Source organism: Nilaparvata lugens, chromosome 10 (assembly GCF_014356525.2).
Source record: "Nilaparvata lugens isolate BPH chromosome 10, ASM1435652v1, whole genome shotgun sequence".
Lineage (NCBI taxonomy): Eukaryota > Metazoa > Arthropoda > Insecta > Hemiptera > Delphacidae > Nilaparvata > Nilaparvata lugens.
In genome coordinates, this window is record NC_052513.1 from 6,573,304 (window position 1) to 6,593,465 (window position 20,162).

The following is a 20,162-nucleotide window of genomic DNA, read 5'->3' on the forward strand; positions in this document are numbered from 1 at the left end:
GTGGGTGACAAACAGGAAAACAAAAAGTAAAATAAAAGCTGTCGAAATGGAGTTTTGGAGAAGGTGCTGTGCTTTGACCAGAATGGATAAAGTGAGGAATGAGGTGATCAGGGACAGAATGAAGGTGGAGTCTGATATAATGAAATTCATAGAAGACAAGAGGTTGATGTGGTATGGTCATGCCAGAAGAGCTAGTGCCAGTAAGTGGATTGGGATAGTGACAGATTGGAGTCCGTTGGGGCGGAGGAGAAGAGGAAGACCAAGAAGGTCTTGGAGGGATGAAGTGGATGAGGCTATGATGATGAGGAATTTGAGAGATGGTGAGTGGGAAGACAGACAGGGATGGAGGACTCGGCTAAAAGAAGGAAGACAGTAAAGTACTGTAAAATCCTAATTTATATATATATTTCAGCATACAAATAAATTTATATATCGGTCTGGTTGAGTTTATTGAGTTGGTTTAATGATACTCGATATGCTTTCCTTCTGAGCTTAGCCTTCTGACTATTCAAATGTACGTTTTAAAATAGAGATGCTTCCCATGTTATTTAAAATGGAGTCACTTTTACTACCTAGGAGTTTTTCTGTTTTAGTACCGAGAGCAAAAAAGTGACACTTAGTATCATGTTTCAGGGAGTAATATAAGTACTTTTGACAGTAGGTGGAGGAATAGTTATTGTATATCTAGAGTGAAAAGTATGACTTTTTCTCTCTGGAAAAAGTTTGAAGCCCGAGGCGAAGCCGAGGACAAACAATTTCCTGAGGGAGAAAAAGTATTTTTCCCTTGTGATGTACACACAATTTTCCCTCCATCTACATTTTTTTTATAGAAACTGCAAATAAAATCATTCTAATAACTTACGTATTGTGACATGTTTCTAACACCATAACCTAAAAATCTAAAACTTAAAACCGCCGTCTGAGTGGCACTGCGATTGCGCTATCTATCGGCTAAAGTTGTAACAATATATCAGCTTGGTGATGAGTAGTGGGAGAGTGAGATGATCAATGGACCTGCAGTCTTATAGGAGACTGGAGACAAAACTAACCGAGTAATGACTGTATTCGAATCATATAGCTTCTAGCATATAATGCACACTATTTGAGGCAGATTAACTACGACTTCCCAAGGTACTATGAAATCTGACAAGTATTAATGGAAGAGTGATCATTCAGCCACAATTTACTGTCCAAAAATGGAGTTGAAATTGTGAACTCATGAAGTGCATGGTCGATGAATTTATCGGTTTTTTGACCCCTTGAAATTTAATCCAGCTCACATTCATTTAATCAAGCCGCTCGCTTCGATGTTGCAAATGTATGCCCGGGCAATGGTGATGGGAAAAGTTGAAGCCCAACTTGAAGAGGAGTGGGGAGGAGAAGGAGGAGTAGGATGTGGAGGAGGAGTAGATATTTGTATGGTTGCCATGGCAACAGCAGCTGTCAGCCATATGGTGAACCAGCTGCAGTCGGCTTGTCTAATCTCGTCCGCAAAATGTTTCCAACTAATATAATAATAAGGAAGATGGCTCCAAACTTCTCAGCCCTTTATTATGTCAATATCTGCCAACTAAGCACACTGTTGTTGGTGCTTCAACAGAACTCTTTACAAAAGTAATATCCTTGTCCTTTTTATACTACTTCTTCTCTGTGATGCCCTATTTCTTTTCTTTGCTCCTCTTTCTTCTCTTCCTGATTGATTCTCTCCCTCTCCTTCTGTTCATTTGCTTTTTTGTTCTCTCTTCTACTATTCTCTGATTTTTTACATCTTCTCTTTTTATCTTTTCCTCATTGCTCTATTCTATCATTGTAATTATCATCGTTTTTTCTTTTAAACATCCTATTTTTTTGCAGTACGTAAATCGTAAAAATGGATAGAGAAATTCAAGACTTCCATTTTCATTTTGTTCTCATTGACTTCTTTGTTTTTTTACTTTTATCTATATTGTACAGATTATAATTAATTGTGTCTGTTAATCCAGAATTAAATACAATTTAATGGAATTAAATTAATGAAAATTGAAAACTTAATTATTCTAGTTCTAGTTCTTACATTCCTTGGCTGTCTTCTAAACCATATTAATTTTCTCTTCATCATTATCCTCTTCCTTGTTCTTTTCACTTTTCATCTCTCTTTACGTTTTCTACTCCTCTTCCTCTTCCATTTTTCTTCTTCTCTTTCATTCCAGGTTCTGTTTTCAACTACTCTCTCCGTTCTTCTTTTTCTCCTTGTCGCTTACTTCAATTTTTTCTTCTACTTCTGTGTTTAATATTGTCTTCTTCAATCAAAACTATACACAAGATTGTACCTGTGCGTATACAGTATTCGTTTGATGAAGATAATTTTCTATTCACTAGAATTTTAGAATGTTCAAAAAACTTTCTAGGAAAACGAGAAAAACTCCATATTTTAGAAGGTTCAAAAAACTTTAAACGAGAACAAACCCCAGAGTTTTTAGCTTGAATAACTAATAGCTTTGCTAAAACTTTCTGCTTATTTAGTACTAAAGTTTCCAGCAGCACAATGACTCATCAATAACAAGTCTACTCTACTTCCTCCTCATATCTTCCTATTTTTTCTTTTTAACCAATCTCTCTTCTCTCATTTTTTCCAGCCCAATTACCTTCTCTCTCATCAGAAACGTGGCCTAGGTGAACACTAACAACATTTGGTTAGTCTTCATTGTTCAATTGGTAAAGAAATACTACAGTAAAGAGCTTGGTGAATATTTCCATTCAGGAAGTAGTAAAGGGGCGTCTAAGCAATAGCAGCAGGTGATTCTCCCAAAAAGGAAGGAAGGCCCACTGTATATTCTACCTATATACTTCGTTCAACAGCTTCTGCACTTGCCTGTCTTCCATTAAGAGGGGCTTTTCCTTTCCTACACCTGCAACTTGATCTCCAACAATACCTTGGGAATTGTGAAGGAAATGCATTACACTAAAAGCATCCGAATCCCCAATTAATCGATGTTCCCAGTCCGAAATACAAGGTGTTATTGCTGCATAAGAAAGCCTCCAGACTATTTCCCATGAGATTTTCGTTTAATTAATTGAAGAAACATGGGAATTATTTCAACGAGCTCTGAAACGAGGCGGTCAACATGCAATCGTTAAGCATGATTAAACCTAGGTTTTCTTCATATTCTTTTTAAAAATACATGATTTTTAATTAAATAGATTCATTTCTTCTTTTCATTTTAGGGAATTGAAATTATTGGATCATATGCTTATCATCTGAGATATATAAAATTTTTAAATATATAAATTTCTCTTGTCATATTCTACCAACTGTTCTGTCAATATAACAGTAGCCTACCCAACAATATGTAGCTGTACTAATAGTAAAGTTGTGTTTCTTTTTTGGCTCAAAAGTTTTACAAGGTTACTCAAAAATGTCTGATTAGTTTAAAAACTTCGAGTGACATATTTTTGTTTTTTACTTGGTTCCCAAACATCAAACATCAAAATTTAAAATTTCTAGTTTAGTCGTTAGTTTTGGAGTGAAAACGTGGACTTGAAAGTAAAAATATGACCTTATTATTTTTTCCAAACTTTTATTCATGAAAATTTGAGAGAAAGTCGACAGTTTTGGGCTATGCTTGTTGTCTTCTCTCAATCATAATGGTTTGTGATTGTCAATAAATGACATGAAATAAATATATCCATAATCAAGATAAAGAAAGGAAAAAAGAGATGTTGTCGAATTCCACTATAACATTTTTAAAAATGTTAAATTATAATGGAAAATTTTTCCTTTATAATGTATAGTGGAATTCCACTATAACATTTTTAAAAATGTTATAGTGGAATTCGACAACATCTCTTTTTTCCTTTCTTTATCTTAATATGGAGAAGTTCCACAATATCTCTGATAAAAGTGTTAAATATCCATAATCGTTTTTTATCAAGGCGGAATCCCTTATCAGTGTCAGCCAGTGATCAGAAATAGAGCCCTAATTCCATTGAATTGGTTCACACACTTGAAAATGACATTGATATTGGAAACATGATGTGAGAAATAAAATAATAAAGTTACTTGGTACTTTGATTTTTAATTTCTATGTAAATTTCATTGAGTATATTACAGTATATTGCATATTACAGTGTAAACGAATTTATGGGTGATAATTTGAATTTTTATTGAGAGCGTAAGCACTGGATCACTGCCATCTGAACTGTTACAAATTTTTTTTCATGTGTTTTGTACGTGTTTTGATTCTTAGACGCCATCGATCCCACAATTGTGGGTAATGGATGAAGCTGAAGGTATTAAAGGAGTTCTAATAGGAGTATTTTCATTCAGCCTAATCACGAAACATGTGAGAATTAAGATAAAGTTGAAAACATGGTAGGCTACATCGATTTTCATGTAGATTCCAATGAGTTTTAATGGGACTATTTTCACTCTGCCTGGCCGAGTGAGTATGAATCGTCCCATTACCTCTTATGAGAATAATATTCTCACGGTACCAGATACGTCCGCCTAAAACGATCGTGAGAAGTCTCACTGTACTTATGAGGGCAGATGCTTCAGTTTTCATATAGACCTAGCTGCGGCACAAATTCAAGCCAGTTCATTTTCTATGTGTTTATTTAGTCTATGCTCGTGGTTATCCAGTCGAGTACAGAGTACCAATAAAGAATAGTGCATAGCTAGTATAGTGTTGATGGTACATATTGTATGCTATTTTCAAGTACCATTCACATTCACTGGTCAACTTGGAGCATCAAAATCGATTCAGTTCGGTATGCGTTGAATGTGCCGCTTATATGCTAGTCGGACATTTTTCAGACGCGGGAGTGTATAGAGTTTTGAGCGTCCGCATTCCTGGATGATGCTGCTTTTTTATTTTGGAACAATTTAGGGGGTCTCAAGGGTCTGAGTAGAAGGGGGGGAAGGGGGAATGGATAGTTGTGGTAGGGGGAATTTGTAACCGAAATAGACGTGACTGCTTGAACCTTGCCGCTTGCATCATGGGATGCAACCAGCCTGTGGTCCATTTCAAATGTCAAAGCCGCGATTATCTCTGCATGCATTAACACTGCATTACAGCTCTCCTAGCCTACTTTCTAGCTGTAACCTATGTGGTAATCGTAACTTCTTTAGAAGTGTCGTTGTTGGTAACAAAATATATCTGCTAATTATAGGTGCATAGGATCATTTCATCATTCAGTAATGTATCAAGAAAGATCCATCTATCTAACATATAAGATAATTCACATTTAAACATAATACAAAATTTACTGATGGAAGATTTTGTTAGGAATTGCAGTTTAACCAACTGCTGGAAAATTACTACTGTATAATTTACTATATTTCATTTGATGTTTGAAAAATATATACAAAATTTACTGGATATTACAAACAAATATGGGGTATGCTCTAATGAATGAATGTTGAATTGATATAAAAATATTCTTTATCAGGAGGAGATAGGACTTTTTAGTCCTCTTTACCACTCAACCTTGGATATTCACTGTAGAGGATATCCTGTACAAACAAAAAAAAAATTCAAAAAGATTTGTAATTACTCTCCAATGTACAGTAATAGTATGATTGATAATCTCTTGAATTGTTTCTATCGTGAGAGATTAGGTGGATTCGTCCTAAACACTGAAGTAAATTTCTGTATTGGTTGTCACTTTCCATGTTAAATCCAATGTACCTTTAAAAAATTTTTGTAAATATTGTTCGACTTGGATAGGTAAAACTGAATTATTTGCTTTATTACGTTCTTTTTTCTTATTATTCTATAAAACTATTGATTTCCAACATAAATTATTTTATGTTGTCATTGCATAGAACTGGAAAATGAACTCTAAAATTGTCACTCCATTCATTTGTTCTCATAAAATCCCTGCTTTGCTTCAAGAAACCGGCGTTTTATTCATGTTTTCGCCCGGTTTATTGTATAGTAGTTGTCTGTTGACCTCACTTATCATAAGATTTATAGTTACTATTACCTCTCTGTGGGCTACTACGGAATACTGAAGCCAACCCACCGTACAGTCATGGATTAGCATAAACCATATCCGTTGTTGTACATGTTTTTATGAATGAAATCTCCCTGAATGAGTGGGATCAGCTCATAACCTGAATGATCAATACACGGAATACAGACGCAAATAGAATTGCAAATATTGTTGGCTTGACTTGCTCTCTTCTTATGAATGAATTTTCTGCTCTATTGGAAGCGTTGTCAACTTGTATTGGTCAAAGCCGAGAATATTGTTGAAAAATCTGTGGTTTCAAAATAGAATCGTCGTTGTCTACATGCTCCATCTACTAATATTGTAGAAGTAGAGCCAATTTTTCCAACTGCATTAGATGTGAAGATGATAGTTTAGTTACTGGAAAGTTTTGTTTAGTTTCTGATTCTGCTTAATATTTTGCCAACGATTCTTTATGTCTTACAATTCCATAGCCCGGTTACACCAAAGTCTGTTAAATTTTAACTGTGCTTAACAACAAATTTTTTACCTCTTCCGCTTCACTGATTGATTCTCGTGGCATTTAAACGTCATTTTATCACCGTTGAAATTCAACAGATTTCTATGTAACCTGGCCAATGAGTTTGAAGGATAGTGTAAACGCTTCTTTGAACATCAACTTGGAATAATTTATTATAATGTAGTAATTGATAAGAACATGGTATCAATAGTATTAGTTGAATTTCCACCATGAGTAGGAAATTATTACTTTTTAATGGTAGTATGAATATTATGAACTGATTTATTACCTACCTGATAAACATTCTGTGAACTCCTCTACACCCTTCTTATTTGAAACACCTAATTGGTAAACTTTCATCTTACTTGGTACGCTTTTCCGATTAATATTCTAAGCCAGATAATATGTTTCCAGAGTGATTTGCTCTTGTAGTAAGTTATTACGTAAAACAAAGTCTTTGTATATTATAAACTCTCACTCAAAACTCTTTGTCTTTCTTATTTTCCTTGTAGGAAAATTTTCAGGGAGAATCCCATAATAGCCGCCAAAATAATAACATTTTGGAAGATGATTTCTTGGTCTTTTGCGGTAATATGAAGCGGCGTCTTTGTGGGAGAGATTTTCGGAAGGTGGAGAGGAAAAACGGAAATAATGATTTTGATTGGATAATCCATTCTTTTGCCGCGCCAGTAATAAGAGGTTCTTTATTGGTGGAAACTTTTTAGTCATGATCAAAAACCCATCATAATTAACTTATCTCCGTGGTCATTGACGTCATATTATAAGGATAACAATGCACAAAGGGTTGAGAATAGTATTTTTTTGTACCGATGTAGAAATTGACATCAGCGTCTCTCAAAAAGGTTGAAGCACACACATCTTATATAAACTTCAGAGTGTTGTAATGGAAGTTACATACTTTGGTCGAAAGATACATTAACATCCACATGGAGAAGGAAATCAAAGATGGACATTCACTTCATCAAGATTTCAGTCGATCAAGAACCAGCCTGGATAGGCAACTTCAGTATGTCCAGTTCACAGTACAAGTTCCTGTTGCTTCCTGAACGTCCATTGGATACAGTATCATATATTTAATTCTGAGAAGATCCAATAATCCTGAATAATATTAGCATATTGCCATTTAAAAGCAAAAGCTCCTAACCTTTCACAGACCCCCTCAAGACCATAGACGCACCCCCCCCCTCCTTAAATTGGAGAAAATTCACAGCTTCTATCCCCTCTCTTGAATTGAAAACCCCCAAAAATGTAATAAACACTTTTTTGGGACCGCCTCTCAAGATTCGATCTCCAGATCCCCCCCCCCAAGAATTCCAAGGACGCAGTGTGCGTCCAAGTCACTCGCTGTGGGCACCCCTGTATTTAACGTTTAACTAATTTCTCCCTAATCCCAAGTAGTGTGCAACGGTATAGCTGACTGTATATCAGCCTGCAACGTCAAATTGATACCGTGAAAATTTTTCATTTCTTCCAGTAAGGACTGGTATCTCAAAATAGGTACTTAGCGAAATTATGTACTCCTTAAACGAACATAAGCATGCTATTTTATTTAATGAATATAAAAGCAGTTCATCTCTTATAAATAAAATTGATGTTTTCGGAAATAAAATTTGAGGTTTTGGAATTGAAAATTGGTGTTTCGGTGTTACAAACTGATGCTCTCCCAAAACAAAACATAGGTATGATATCGTATAGAGAGAAAATAAACACAGTTCAACTCTTTTAAATGAAATACGGTGGTAATATTTTGTTGTTTTGTGTGTTTGCAGGTGACGTGAAAGGTGTGAGCGCTAGCTTGGCGAAGCTGGCGTCGTCGCTAGGCGCCAGCGACAATCTGAGTGTGGTAGTGACGCAGCTGAGCGACAACCAGCGCCTGGCGCACCGCCTGGCACAGAACCCACTGCTCTACCTCAACTCAGCCACTCGCCACCGACATCGCGACCACTTTGACGCCGACAACCAGCAGTCCTCCGACTTCAACGACTTTGAGGCCGACTTTGGTCCCGAGTCCAACGTAGACGACTCTGACGACGAGGAGGAGGGGCAGGTGGAGGAGAGGAGGAACGGTGTGATAGGAGGAGGAGGAGGAGGCGGTGGAAAGGAGGCTGGAGGCGGCGTCATGGACGACCCGCACGGTCCCCTCGCGCCCCCCGTGCCACCCCTGCATGGCGGCCCCTTTCAGGCATCACCTGTTTCGCACAACTATCGTGAGTACCTACTTGAATATTACTAAATCATACACACACAATAACTAATTGAATGAAAATAAACGAACTTAGCCTACTTTTCCATAATTGAAGAAACTTGAAATGTTGTCAAAAATCCACTTTATTTTAATAAAATTTCACAGGAGCATGCTTTCGCGTGTGCTCACACGATGATAAATGTGCTCCTGTGAAATAATAATTTTTATTAAAATAAAGTGGATTTTTTGACAACATTTCAAGTCTCTTCAATTATGGAAAAGTTCCACAACATCAATATTCATTCACTCTACGAAATTTACTTTTTTCCATCGCAAACTGTTCTATTGTGTTCAGAAAGGTGTCACATATTTCGGGAATGGGATCAAAAGCGAAATGGGAACATATTATTCGTGGTATCGTCAGCTATAGTTGTTGGAATTAAATTTGATGTTGTTTAAGTCTGTTTGCTGAGTATCCAACTGTTTTAAACTCATTCAATTTTCATTAAATAGTTCATTAAAATCTTGAGCCTAGGTAAATTCCTAGATCACAAATACAATTTTTCCATGAAACGAGAATTTCCAGAACTCTAGAAAGTACCTCTTTTTCTATATAGGACGGCAGAATGCATTTACGTTCAGATATGAGCTTAGCCAACCTGGTGTGAGACTCTATTCCTGAGTTGATAGCCCAGCCATGTAGGAGGGGTGAGTTCCACACTCTCAACACTGGATGCATACTCACTAAAATTGCCGCGAGAGTAGACAGGAATTCTCATAGAGAGAAACCTGCTTTAGTCTAAGTACCTCTAGATCAGCATTACGAATCATATTTTATCATCAATTTTCTCAAATATGGAGGAATTGACGTGGATCAATGGATGTAGACAAAATTCAAGGATCAGTCATCGTCCTTTGTTTAACTTCATACTAAATAATATGTATAGGTTTTAGGTCATAATCCTGAAGGAATTCACCATAGAATATAATCATAAGATGATTATACTAAAATGTGGGAAAAATTACCCGAAAACTATTATTATTTGTACCACTTCTCAATCCTCATAAATCTCATGATCAGATTTTTTGTGATGAAGTATAATGTTTTATAGTCAAGCACCTACTCAATGAAACAAGTTAGTTTGATTTCATGTCTTCAAACGTTCTCGTTGGAGAAATTTTCAATAACATTTATGACTTCTAGACACTGTTCAATCCAAGCTATCCATAATCCGTTCACACCAAGCTTGTAACTGTACTAGCAAACAAACTTGACTCTTAATTTCAACTGACTGTTATTCATGAAAATTGAATTTTCACGTTCAACACGATTCTGCAGCTATTTAGCCACCAGAGTTTAATAAAACGCTACTAACGACTCTAATAAAGTTTCTAACTGGGAATAATGTAGTTTAGTCAAGTGAAAACGCAATTTCACACCTTGACAGGTGGAGTGAGGGAGACGTAAAGGATTGCTTGCTACCAGTGCATGCTGGAGCTTATTTTGCTAGGGTAGGCGAAATGTAGGGCCGTTTGGGTAGGGAAAGGTGAGACTGCAATTAGTCATGGCCCGCTAATAAACTGACTGGCTTGAAATACGACCAACTTGCATTTTCGTGGAGTTCCATTTTCCACCATAGATTGCTTGGGGTTGAGAATTCCAACTAATAACCTTGGTCCCCTACTTTAAAATGGTTTAGAGATATTATACATGTATAGAACGTTGAAATATGAATATACAGAAGAACCCATATAATATTTATGTGTAACAACATAATCTCTGTAACCTTGAGATTTGAGCCGCGTGGTTGTCTTCCTTACCTAACGTACATATAACCAGAGAATTTATTTATTTATTTGTTCATTTATTGTATAAAATACTATAATCATAATACAATTATGACATTGGAGGAAAAACTAGGCTGAGCCTGTACTATTTCTCTCCAAAAATTTTGATAAAATGTTTATGTTGTCCAAAAGATAAGGTTATGCAATCACACACTGCTTCGTTACTTGATTTTCGGTCCAGGAATGATGATTTAAAATTTTGAATTTTGAAGGTTGATTTTATACTCTAAATGAATCACAGAATGTATCACAATAAATTAAAAACTTTAGAAATATTGCACTTACTTGAAAAATTTCAATACAAAATCAAAAAACGACTCACTATTTGTTGAATAGCTAGATTGTTTATTCTATTGTATTAACGTAGCTTCATTGTTTCGGAGTTTCATTCAATAATAGTATAAATATTTTTTTAAAAATATATATGAACATTATACTGAAAACCTAGCTTCAGGCATAGAATTAATCATTAAATTCATTAGAATTAAGTATTAATATACTATTACTGTATATTGATTATGTACTATCTAATTCTCAAATTTAAACAATGTATAAGTTTTCTAAAACTTTAAAGTGAAAAAACACTCACATTATTGATGTGGCGACGTCCGTTTCGTGCTGGTATTGCACATTTTCAAGCCAAAACATAAACTCTTGAAAATGTGCAATACCAGCACGAAACGGACGTCGCCACATCAAAGAATGTGAGTGTTTTTTTCACTTTGAATCTCTATTTTTAATGGTTTTCTTTTGCTTTCTCTAATTAGCATCATCTCTTTAATAATTAAATACTAATATCCTATTTTGATTACAGCCCATAAATGTTTTTTTTTATCTCTCTTTTTTCTTTTTTTCAGTCCATTCTATTGCTTTAGTAAAATAGTGTGTTAGACTCCCTCCAGCGGTCCGTAAGTTGCATCTTACGTGCTGGATTGTATTTTTCTCAATAAGTAATAAGTTGCATTATAATATTAAAATATCTCATATTATAAGATTTTGTATATAATAATCTTGTTTGTTTGTTTTTGATATGCATGTATTTTACATTTCCTTGTATTGTGCTTATTGAGAATAAAACTTCATTCATTCATTCATTCACTTTGAAGTTTTAGAAAATTTAATAGTAATAATAATAGTGAAAACAAGATGGATAATCAACAACAAATATAAGTTTTCTCTGCTTCAGGTAAGCTATTTTCGTTTAGCTGTATAGATACTGATGCAACTTCTCACCCATAACTTTTCAGTTATTCAGAATCATCCAACTTTTGTCCCTTTCATGAAAAATGAAGTTTTCTTTGCCTTAGTGACATGTATATACAGTGGTGTTTCCACGGACCCGTTTTCCGTAATACAAAAAGCCAAAGTTTACCAATGAATACATCATAAAAATTTATTTAGTTTTTGCGCCTCAACATCAAAAATATTCCTGACTAGTCTTATTCGAAAACTTTGAGGAAAACTGTGAGAAACGACTGCCTTTTAGCTAGAGATAAGGCGCCCTTGGGAAATGTCTACGGCGGTGAAAAGAAATAGCAGAAGAGAGAGAAGAAGATGGGAATGAAGAAGTATAAGAAGAGAAAGAAGGAAAAGCAGTCAGTAGTCATGACAACAGGGAAGTGCCTCTTTTGCTCATGGATGTAGTACGTGTCTGGGATATCAGACTATGGATTTAGGTTTTGGGCCTACCCAATGTGGATATCCGCTTCTCTCGCCTCATCCTTAACTAAATGAGACTTCAAGTCTTGTACGTTGTACGTGTGAATGAGTTTCCAGCAGTCGTATTATTTTAGGATTCTGCACATCTATGTATTGTTGGAGAAGTGATTGTTTTGACCTTCCGAAAAATTAAGACTAGAGTCAGTTCAAAAAACAAATTTCAACCTGATATAATATGGATGTGATTCAGTATTGAATAAGGAAAAGCTTGTTTTGATTGGAGAGCATTACTCACGTTAGAAGTCAGTCAAGGAAGGCAATCATGGTTTGAATTGGATTAATTTGTTTGACTAATACAAAAATATTTTTGTAACTTTAAAAGTGGCTCTTAGTTATTAACTGTGAGATGCCAATTCAAGAATAGTTTTTAAAAGATGGAATTGTTATGAATTTGCAGGAAACAAAATTTCTATGATAAGCTAGCAGAGACGGCTATTATGTAGTACAACAAATTAATTGGAAAATAGAAAACAGGATGACTGGATGACAGGATGCTGAAATTGGTATTAATGCTAGGCATAATAAGATACTGAATGATATGAACAGTTTAATGGTGATATATGATTAGAAAAAATCCAGATAACATCACTGTTAATTATAAGAAAAAAATAATGTGAAAATATTATTTAATCTAATGGTAGTTTTGTTACTTGTTTAATGTAATGAATTGAAGAGCTTGAACTTTAAAACCATGATTTTTGAAAGACACTCGTAATAGAAATATGAATATGAACTTTTTAACAACGTTTATCTTCTGAAATACTGTTCTAGAAATCATGGATCCACCTTGTATATTTTCAACAACCGTTATTCCGTTTATAAAGTTATTTCAGAGAATAGATTGATTCGACAGAGTGTAGCCCTTATCACGCGATAAATAGTTGAAAATACAAGTCAAATCCGGACACCAGATAACACGTTCAGATACCGAATCGATCGGGCCTCAAACCTTCAGAATCTCTCTTTAGGCAGTTGGAGCTCACAATTCATTTGGTTGAATAGTTGCAGCTGACTTACTTTTATTCCTTTTTAGACTTTGATTCCCTTCAGTTTTAATTTCAAATATTGTTTGAGTCGTGTTCAACTTGGTGACAAATAAACCTTAAGTTTCAAATAATCTCCGAAACTCTGATGGCTTCTGAAATGATGACTACTGGACCGCAGTTTGAAAAGTTCCCAGGTATGTGACAAAGCTAGACATGTCGATTTTGATGATACATCAACTTGAGAACTTTCATTAGAAAGTTTGGTTCACTTGAATTCTATAATTTATTCAATTTTGTTTTAAAAAGTTAATTTTCCGTAAAGAAACTGATTGTGTTGATACACTGTTTACCAATTTTCAGTTTAATTATTTTATTTGTTGGACAAACTATTGGTTGGATTCAAGTAATTTCTTGTTGAACGTATTACATCACTTCATGTTATTCATGATGAAAATTGAAAAATGTTTTGAATTTCTGCAATAAAATAGATAAAATCTTTAATTTGTGCAATAAACTAATAATAATATTGAACAAAAATGACAATTGAATTTCTAACATTAGTTTTTCCCTTGATATGAATGTATTGTCTAGCATTTTTTACAATGAACCTGGAAGTTCAATTAATTTTTGAATAATATGCAATCATAATAAACACATTTTTTCAACAAATAACGTACTATATTTTGAAGAAAAGTATAGCTTTTTGAGCATAGAGAGTGGTATGATAAATATTATTCGTAACCAAATATACAATAATAATCATACAATTTTTCAAGTGCGATCATGATTCAACCAGTAGCAGCACAGAGGTCATTGATTCCATTGAAATACCATTATGTAAATACAGTAAGCCCACAGTTCATTAGATTATTATTCTTCCAATCAAGTGAAATGAATTTTTAAATTATCTAAATTATTTCCCAAGATTTTAATTCCTTCATTTTTTCGTGGATTATCGATTTTGTATTTCAAATTATAATTTTAATTTTATTAGTGTGTTAGTTTTATGGATACCAAATCTCTCGATGCTCTAAAATAAGATTACGATTTGAACAAATTGCATAGTCCTGTCTCATACTTCCAATTTCACAAATATCGATACTTTAAATAATATCTTCTTAAACAAATCTACTTTAAACAAATATACTAAACAAAGTATATCCTTTTAAATTGCTTTAAGCCTTATAATAAATCATTTTAAATTTATAATTTTTCTGATATTTCCTTATTTGACGTCAAAATTAACAATATCTTTGCTATTTGACATCGATTTCCCCAGTAATGAAACATGAATGTGTTACTTTGTTTGATATATTCTGTCATTCGTTGACGTAACCATAAATTATTACTATAATGTAGTAATGCTATAATTATTCTTACAATTTAAAAATTATGACTATCATGACTATTAATCTATCCTCATTTAAATCAATTTCCAAATTGAACTTTTTCTTACAAAATTGGACTAAGAAGACAAAACAAAAATGTTAAAGTCATGTCAGAAAAAGACAGACACAATACAAATAATCACAAATCAATAGCTACTTTCATTTCTAGAGTATTTCTACTATAATAAGTTACAAAAAATGTTTATAAAACTATTAAAATAAGCTCTGTATTACAGGACTTCGAAAACAGGCACTACAAAAAAAGATTCTAGTCCAATGAATCGATAAATTGAATCTCTCTACTTCAGAAACGAATCATGCAGAGAGTTGCAATACAGATGAAGGAATATATTTTCTTCATTTCTTTTGCGCATGAATAATACTGTTTCATCAATCCGCTATTGTTTCGCAAGACAGAGAGGGTAGTTTATATCCTACTAAGGGTTGTTGTCAGTGATGAAGGGCTCATCCACTCAATGCGAAGGGATAAATCACGGGGTGAAAAGTGGATTAGGGTTTCTGATTGGAATCGTACTAGAGATACCCTTTAGGTATGTTGGTGCGCTCTTCCCCCATACTGATGTGCTTCTAGGGGTGATAGACTGGCCCAGACCTACGCAGCTCAATTAAGCGCATTAGAGGAATTGGTGTCCCTGTCAGAGACCTTGTTTGTCCGCGCCATTTATTTTAGATGTTGATTGTAGTGTGTCTTGTCGGCCTAAATTGCATTTTGTCTGTTTTTGAATGTCTTCAATAGTTGAGAAAGAAGCTGGAAAGATTATTAAGGCTGGTAAGGAAAGCTGGTAAGGCTGTTATTGGGAGTTTTTAGATAGATTTATGTTCGAGAAGCGCTTAATCCTTGTATTTTCCTGTATTTTAGAAAATATACTCTTGTAACATAACTTTAATATATTATTAGTAGCAGGAATTTAGCCTGCTTCAATTGCATTCTTCTCTCATTCAATTGTTGCTCTACTCTAACTCATTGTATTAAAACTGAAACAATCGAGCTGTTAAATTTAATAAAGTAAAGAATTGGCTTATACACGTACGGGATAGGAAATTCACGAATGACGCATCATCACGTCTCAACTACTCAACTGATCAACTTGGAATTTTACTTATAGATTCTTGATTTACTGAAGATGGTTTTAGGTCTATTTAAAATTCTCCAACATTTCAGTAGGTAAAGTTTTCAATTAGACCCTTGCGGAGCACGGGTTACCTGCTAGTAAGTAATAAGTTATAAATTAATTTTCAAAAAAAAACTAACAAAATGATATTTTACTGCAGATGTGCTGAATATATTCATTATTATATTGAATAAATGATTCCAATATTGATGAAGTGATTGAACTGAAGTAAATCCATTTAAAGCTACCATCACAGCGAAAAGATAGCTTAAGCCATTCATTAATGCATTGAACTTCATTGATTAAAGTGTGTATAAATACTAAATGCGTTTTACGAATTATTTTGATAATTTTTGCAACTGACAACAAGCATAAAATAAATAATATGAAACTTGCTATGTTCATATCAAGTTGTATACTGATTATTGTTGGTGGCATCAAATTTGAAAATATTTTATCCATTGCATTCAAGTATTACAATCAAACGATCGATTCTTCCGTACTTGACCCAATGTTTTTTTTAAATCAATTTATCATTTATTATAAATTTCAAACTGTTATATCGACTATTCTAAAACTATACATTATTTTAAAAGAATGTATTTTTTTCATAGTACTGTAATTCATTTGAATGGTTATGCATTTTGAATAGTCTCCCATGCTATAAATTTCCATTCAACCCCATCGATATAACAACATGCCATCATCATTTTGAATGAAAGTCTAATGTTGTTGAAAAAGTTTGTAAATTTAGGAGGATCATCAGACTTTCAACACCCAATTCCAAGAGACATCTACCAAACTGAGAAGCGATGATCTTGTCTAGGCAGATCGTCAGACATGTTTGTGCCATCCATCAACAGCTGATTTGTTTGTTGGTTTTGGGCGAGCTGCGAACGAGATATTGCCTTTTTCTCACATGACAGGGCCGTTGGATTAATGTGGGGGGCATTTGTTATTTTCCTGTCTGGCCGCAATTTGTTGTGAGGCTAGGAATTTTTTCTCTTCCACTTCATTCTCATTCTTTTCCCTTTCGTTTCGCTGCACCGATTTACTGCTGCAGACATTTTCTCATGGCCACTGGCATCCCACATTCGGTCCGAAACCCAGAATCGCTCTCAACTACGCCAAAGGAAAACAACAAACGTTTGAATGGGAAACCACCTGTAGGTTGCTAGATTTATTAGCTGTCTTCAGGAACCACCAAGTTACAGTAATACTGGAATAAATTATTTTGTCCTCTCTCTTGTCGGTTTCACTTTTAAAATCTATAGTTTTGAATATTTTACAGTTGATTTTCTTCAATAGAATCGAATAAAAGAGAAATGTATTTCTTCGAAATTGAGAAAACTTAATTACTATTCGACTTTATTGATTGAATTGGTAGTCTATTGTGAATACAGTAAAATGACTCATTAGTAATGAGAAATGATGATCACTAAATAATGATCACATTTGCCAATACTATCAATGAAGATGATCTTCATTTTGTTTGGAATGTCCTTCCAGGGACAATGATTACATTCCCTTAATTTACTCATCCATAAGATTCATGAAGGTGCTTCACTCAGTGAAAATGCTGAAGAACAATGTACAGTATTTTCAATTTCCATTCATTTGAGATTATTAAGAAATATACGAACATAGGAATCTTGTCATATATTATGTATAAGTCAGTACTCATAATTTCTTTGTTAGAACATGAGAATATAGGTGGGTATTGACATTGAATCATTGAAGAGCGTTAAATTATTGAAGATCCTGAAAAATGATTAAATAAAAAGATTCCCAATTGTCTTATGATAAGTTTGAAGGAAGAACCGATTTGACTTAATTGAAAATTACAATAATTATTTTGTATAATGGCTTTCTTCCCATTCGTTACGCTAAATCTATCACCACAAAAGAGTTGTATCCTGTTCTTGTAGAGTCTAGAGATCTGTAGAGTAATGATAAAAACTCCATTCGATTCTTATATAGAATAGGAAATTTTTATTTCTTCCTTTTCCAATTTCGACTTGAGTAAAACGTTGAACAGAGTGGAACGCCTTCTTATGGGCTATTCAATTATTATTGTCGTGCTATTAAGTCATGGAAGTTGCTCCTCATAAAATAATGTAAATTGTAACCAACAGAACCACCCTGATCATGATTTCAGGTTTGTTGGGTTAAAATAACAGTTGGGAATAGGTGTCTATGATACAGGAAAACCCCAGTACATCAGAGAGTATAGAATGTTTCATTCTTAAAGTAGTTTAGGTTAGGTTAAGCTAGGTTAGGTTAGGTTAAGCTAGGTTGGATTAGGTTAGGTTAGGTTTCATATTATGTTTTATTCTATACTCTAGAATTCTATACTTAGGTTGTTTCATTCTATACTCTATGTTAAATTCTATACTCTCTGGGTACAATGTATGTATGTATCTCAGGAGACAGACAAAAAAAGTTGTATCTGGGAACTATTCAACAAATCTAATGAAGCTAGTTTTTTATTGAATCTTATGTACTAATTTATTACTTATATAGATTATTAAAATGGATTACAGTAGGTAATCCATACTGCAATGGATTACATCCATTGTAGATTATTGAAATGGATTACAGTAGATATATTATTAGATCGAGGCTCTACTGTATGTGAATTCCCAATCCATAATTATTCTAGACCGATTAGGTTAAAATCTATACTGTTAGTTACAGTTACCATTAGTGTTGCTCTTCTATTACATCTCAATAAGTTTTAGTATCTCAATGACCTACCAAAGACAATCAGTTGGATTCCCATATATCAGTAGCAGTGACAGACACAGTGAAAATATAATTCTCATAAGTTCTTATTGGACTATTTCCACTCAGCACGGCCGAGCTAGTATGAGTGCCTTTATAAAACTTATTGGGATAATATCTTCACTGTACCGGTCACTTCCACTGACACTGATAATAATTATGTATGTGGGAATTCAGCTTTAATTCAACAGCTTACACGGTTTCATTCATTCAGCTTACACATATCATTCCAACACTGTTTCTCTCATGCTAGCTCCGTGACAACCACTCATCTATGAGGTTGTCATCGAAATTTTGAAAAATGAGTTTGGAATTTGATGTAATTTGCCCACGTGCGCCGCGCCGCGCCGCGCCGCATTCCACCTGTGCGTAGGCACACTTCTTTGTCGTGTTGTCGCATGTGCTATATACAAGTAGTACTGATAGTGTTGATGATAATAATATGACGAAGGCGTGGTCTTCCTGTCTCGAGTCTGGAGGCCTGGGCTGTTGTTTTGTTTGGTGCCGTATTTAGTGTGGGTTTGGGGAGGTTGGCAATGCTGCGCTGCGTTGGGCTATGTGCGTGCGTGCACGTGGTCCGGCTGTCTTCTGCTTGCTGACAGGAGTGCTCTGTGTCCATCCATTAGGCCTAAAACCACTGTATCCAAATTTAGAGATTTGATTTTCAGAAATTGTATTTGATCCAAGAAAGATTATTGGAAAAAATTATGTGGATGCTTGGATGTGAGATATTTCCTGTGGACTACTTGTGTCAAACCCAACGATTTTTATGATAACTGTATCAGGAAATCTGGTTTCTTCTCTCAAATCCAATTTATAGATATAGGCTACATTGAATAATAATAGAAAAATCATTAACAGAATTCGGATTACTTATTCATCTAAAGTGAGATCGACGTTATAAAGTCAGGACCTAATTAATATTGGTTCGCTATCCTTGTCTGTCATGAGACAAAGCTGATAGCTCTATCCTCTTCTAGTTTCGCACCGTTACCAAATCGTTTGTGGGGTAAAAACAAATATAATGAAATACCAAAATATTTCATCTTAACCATGAAAATTTAATTTTAAGAAATATATTTTCTTGACAAATAAAATATAATAAATTGATCATTATTAACATGAATTAACTATAATAATGGATGATCTGAGAAAGCGTTATACTAATGAAGGCAGTGTTAGCACAGAGAAACGGCAAAACTGTAGTTCTATCATTCCCACTGACTTAATAACGTAGATCTCTCTATATTGTTGAATCCAACGATTTCTATGAGAACTGTATCTGGACTTATAAACGATCATTTCTTTCTTTAATAATAGGCTACAACTCAAAATTAGAAATTCAACTCCAAAATTATTGAACATCTGATTAATTGATATAAGTACCTACCTTACCTTGGTTTGGTGGTTGTTTTGTAGCCGGTAGGGTTGTTTTCAACCTTCAGTTGGAAAGTTTCTTGGATATTTCCTATGAATTGGCAAATTTTGAAAGTGAAAATGTGACAATTCTAACTATAATGAGGTCCACGTTATAATGACAGTATTTGATCGACTTTGGTTTTGCTATCCTTGTCTATCATTCGACAAAGCCGGTGGTACTATCCTTTTCCAGGTCCACAACGATGCCAATTATGTTTTTGCCAG

The 20,162-nt window shown here is 34.3% G+C and overlaps 1 protein-coding gene across 2 annotated transcripts in view; it reads left to right on the forward strand.

Moving 5' to 3' along the window:
- Nucleotides 1-20,162, forward strand: part of LOC111044923 (flocculation protein FLO11) — a 182,767-nt gene that overhangs the window by 133,302 nt on the left and 29,303 nt on the right. For both annotated transcript variants that reach the window (XM_022330190.2, XM_039436181.1), the window contains one exon: nt 8,245-8,682. In XM_022330190.2, the coding sequence (XP_022185882.2) occupies nt 8,245-8,682 (438 nt within the window). The remainder of the gene's footprint in view (nt 1-8,244; nt 8,683-20,162) is intronic.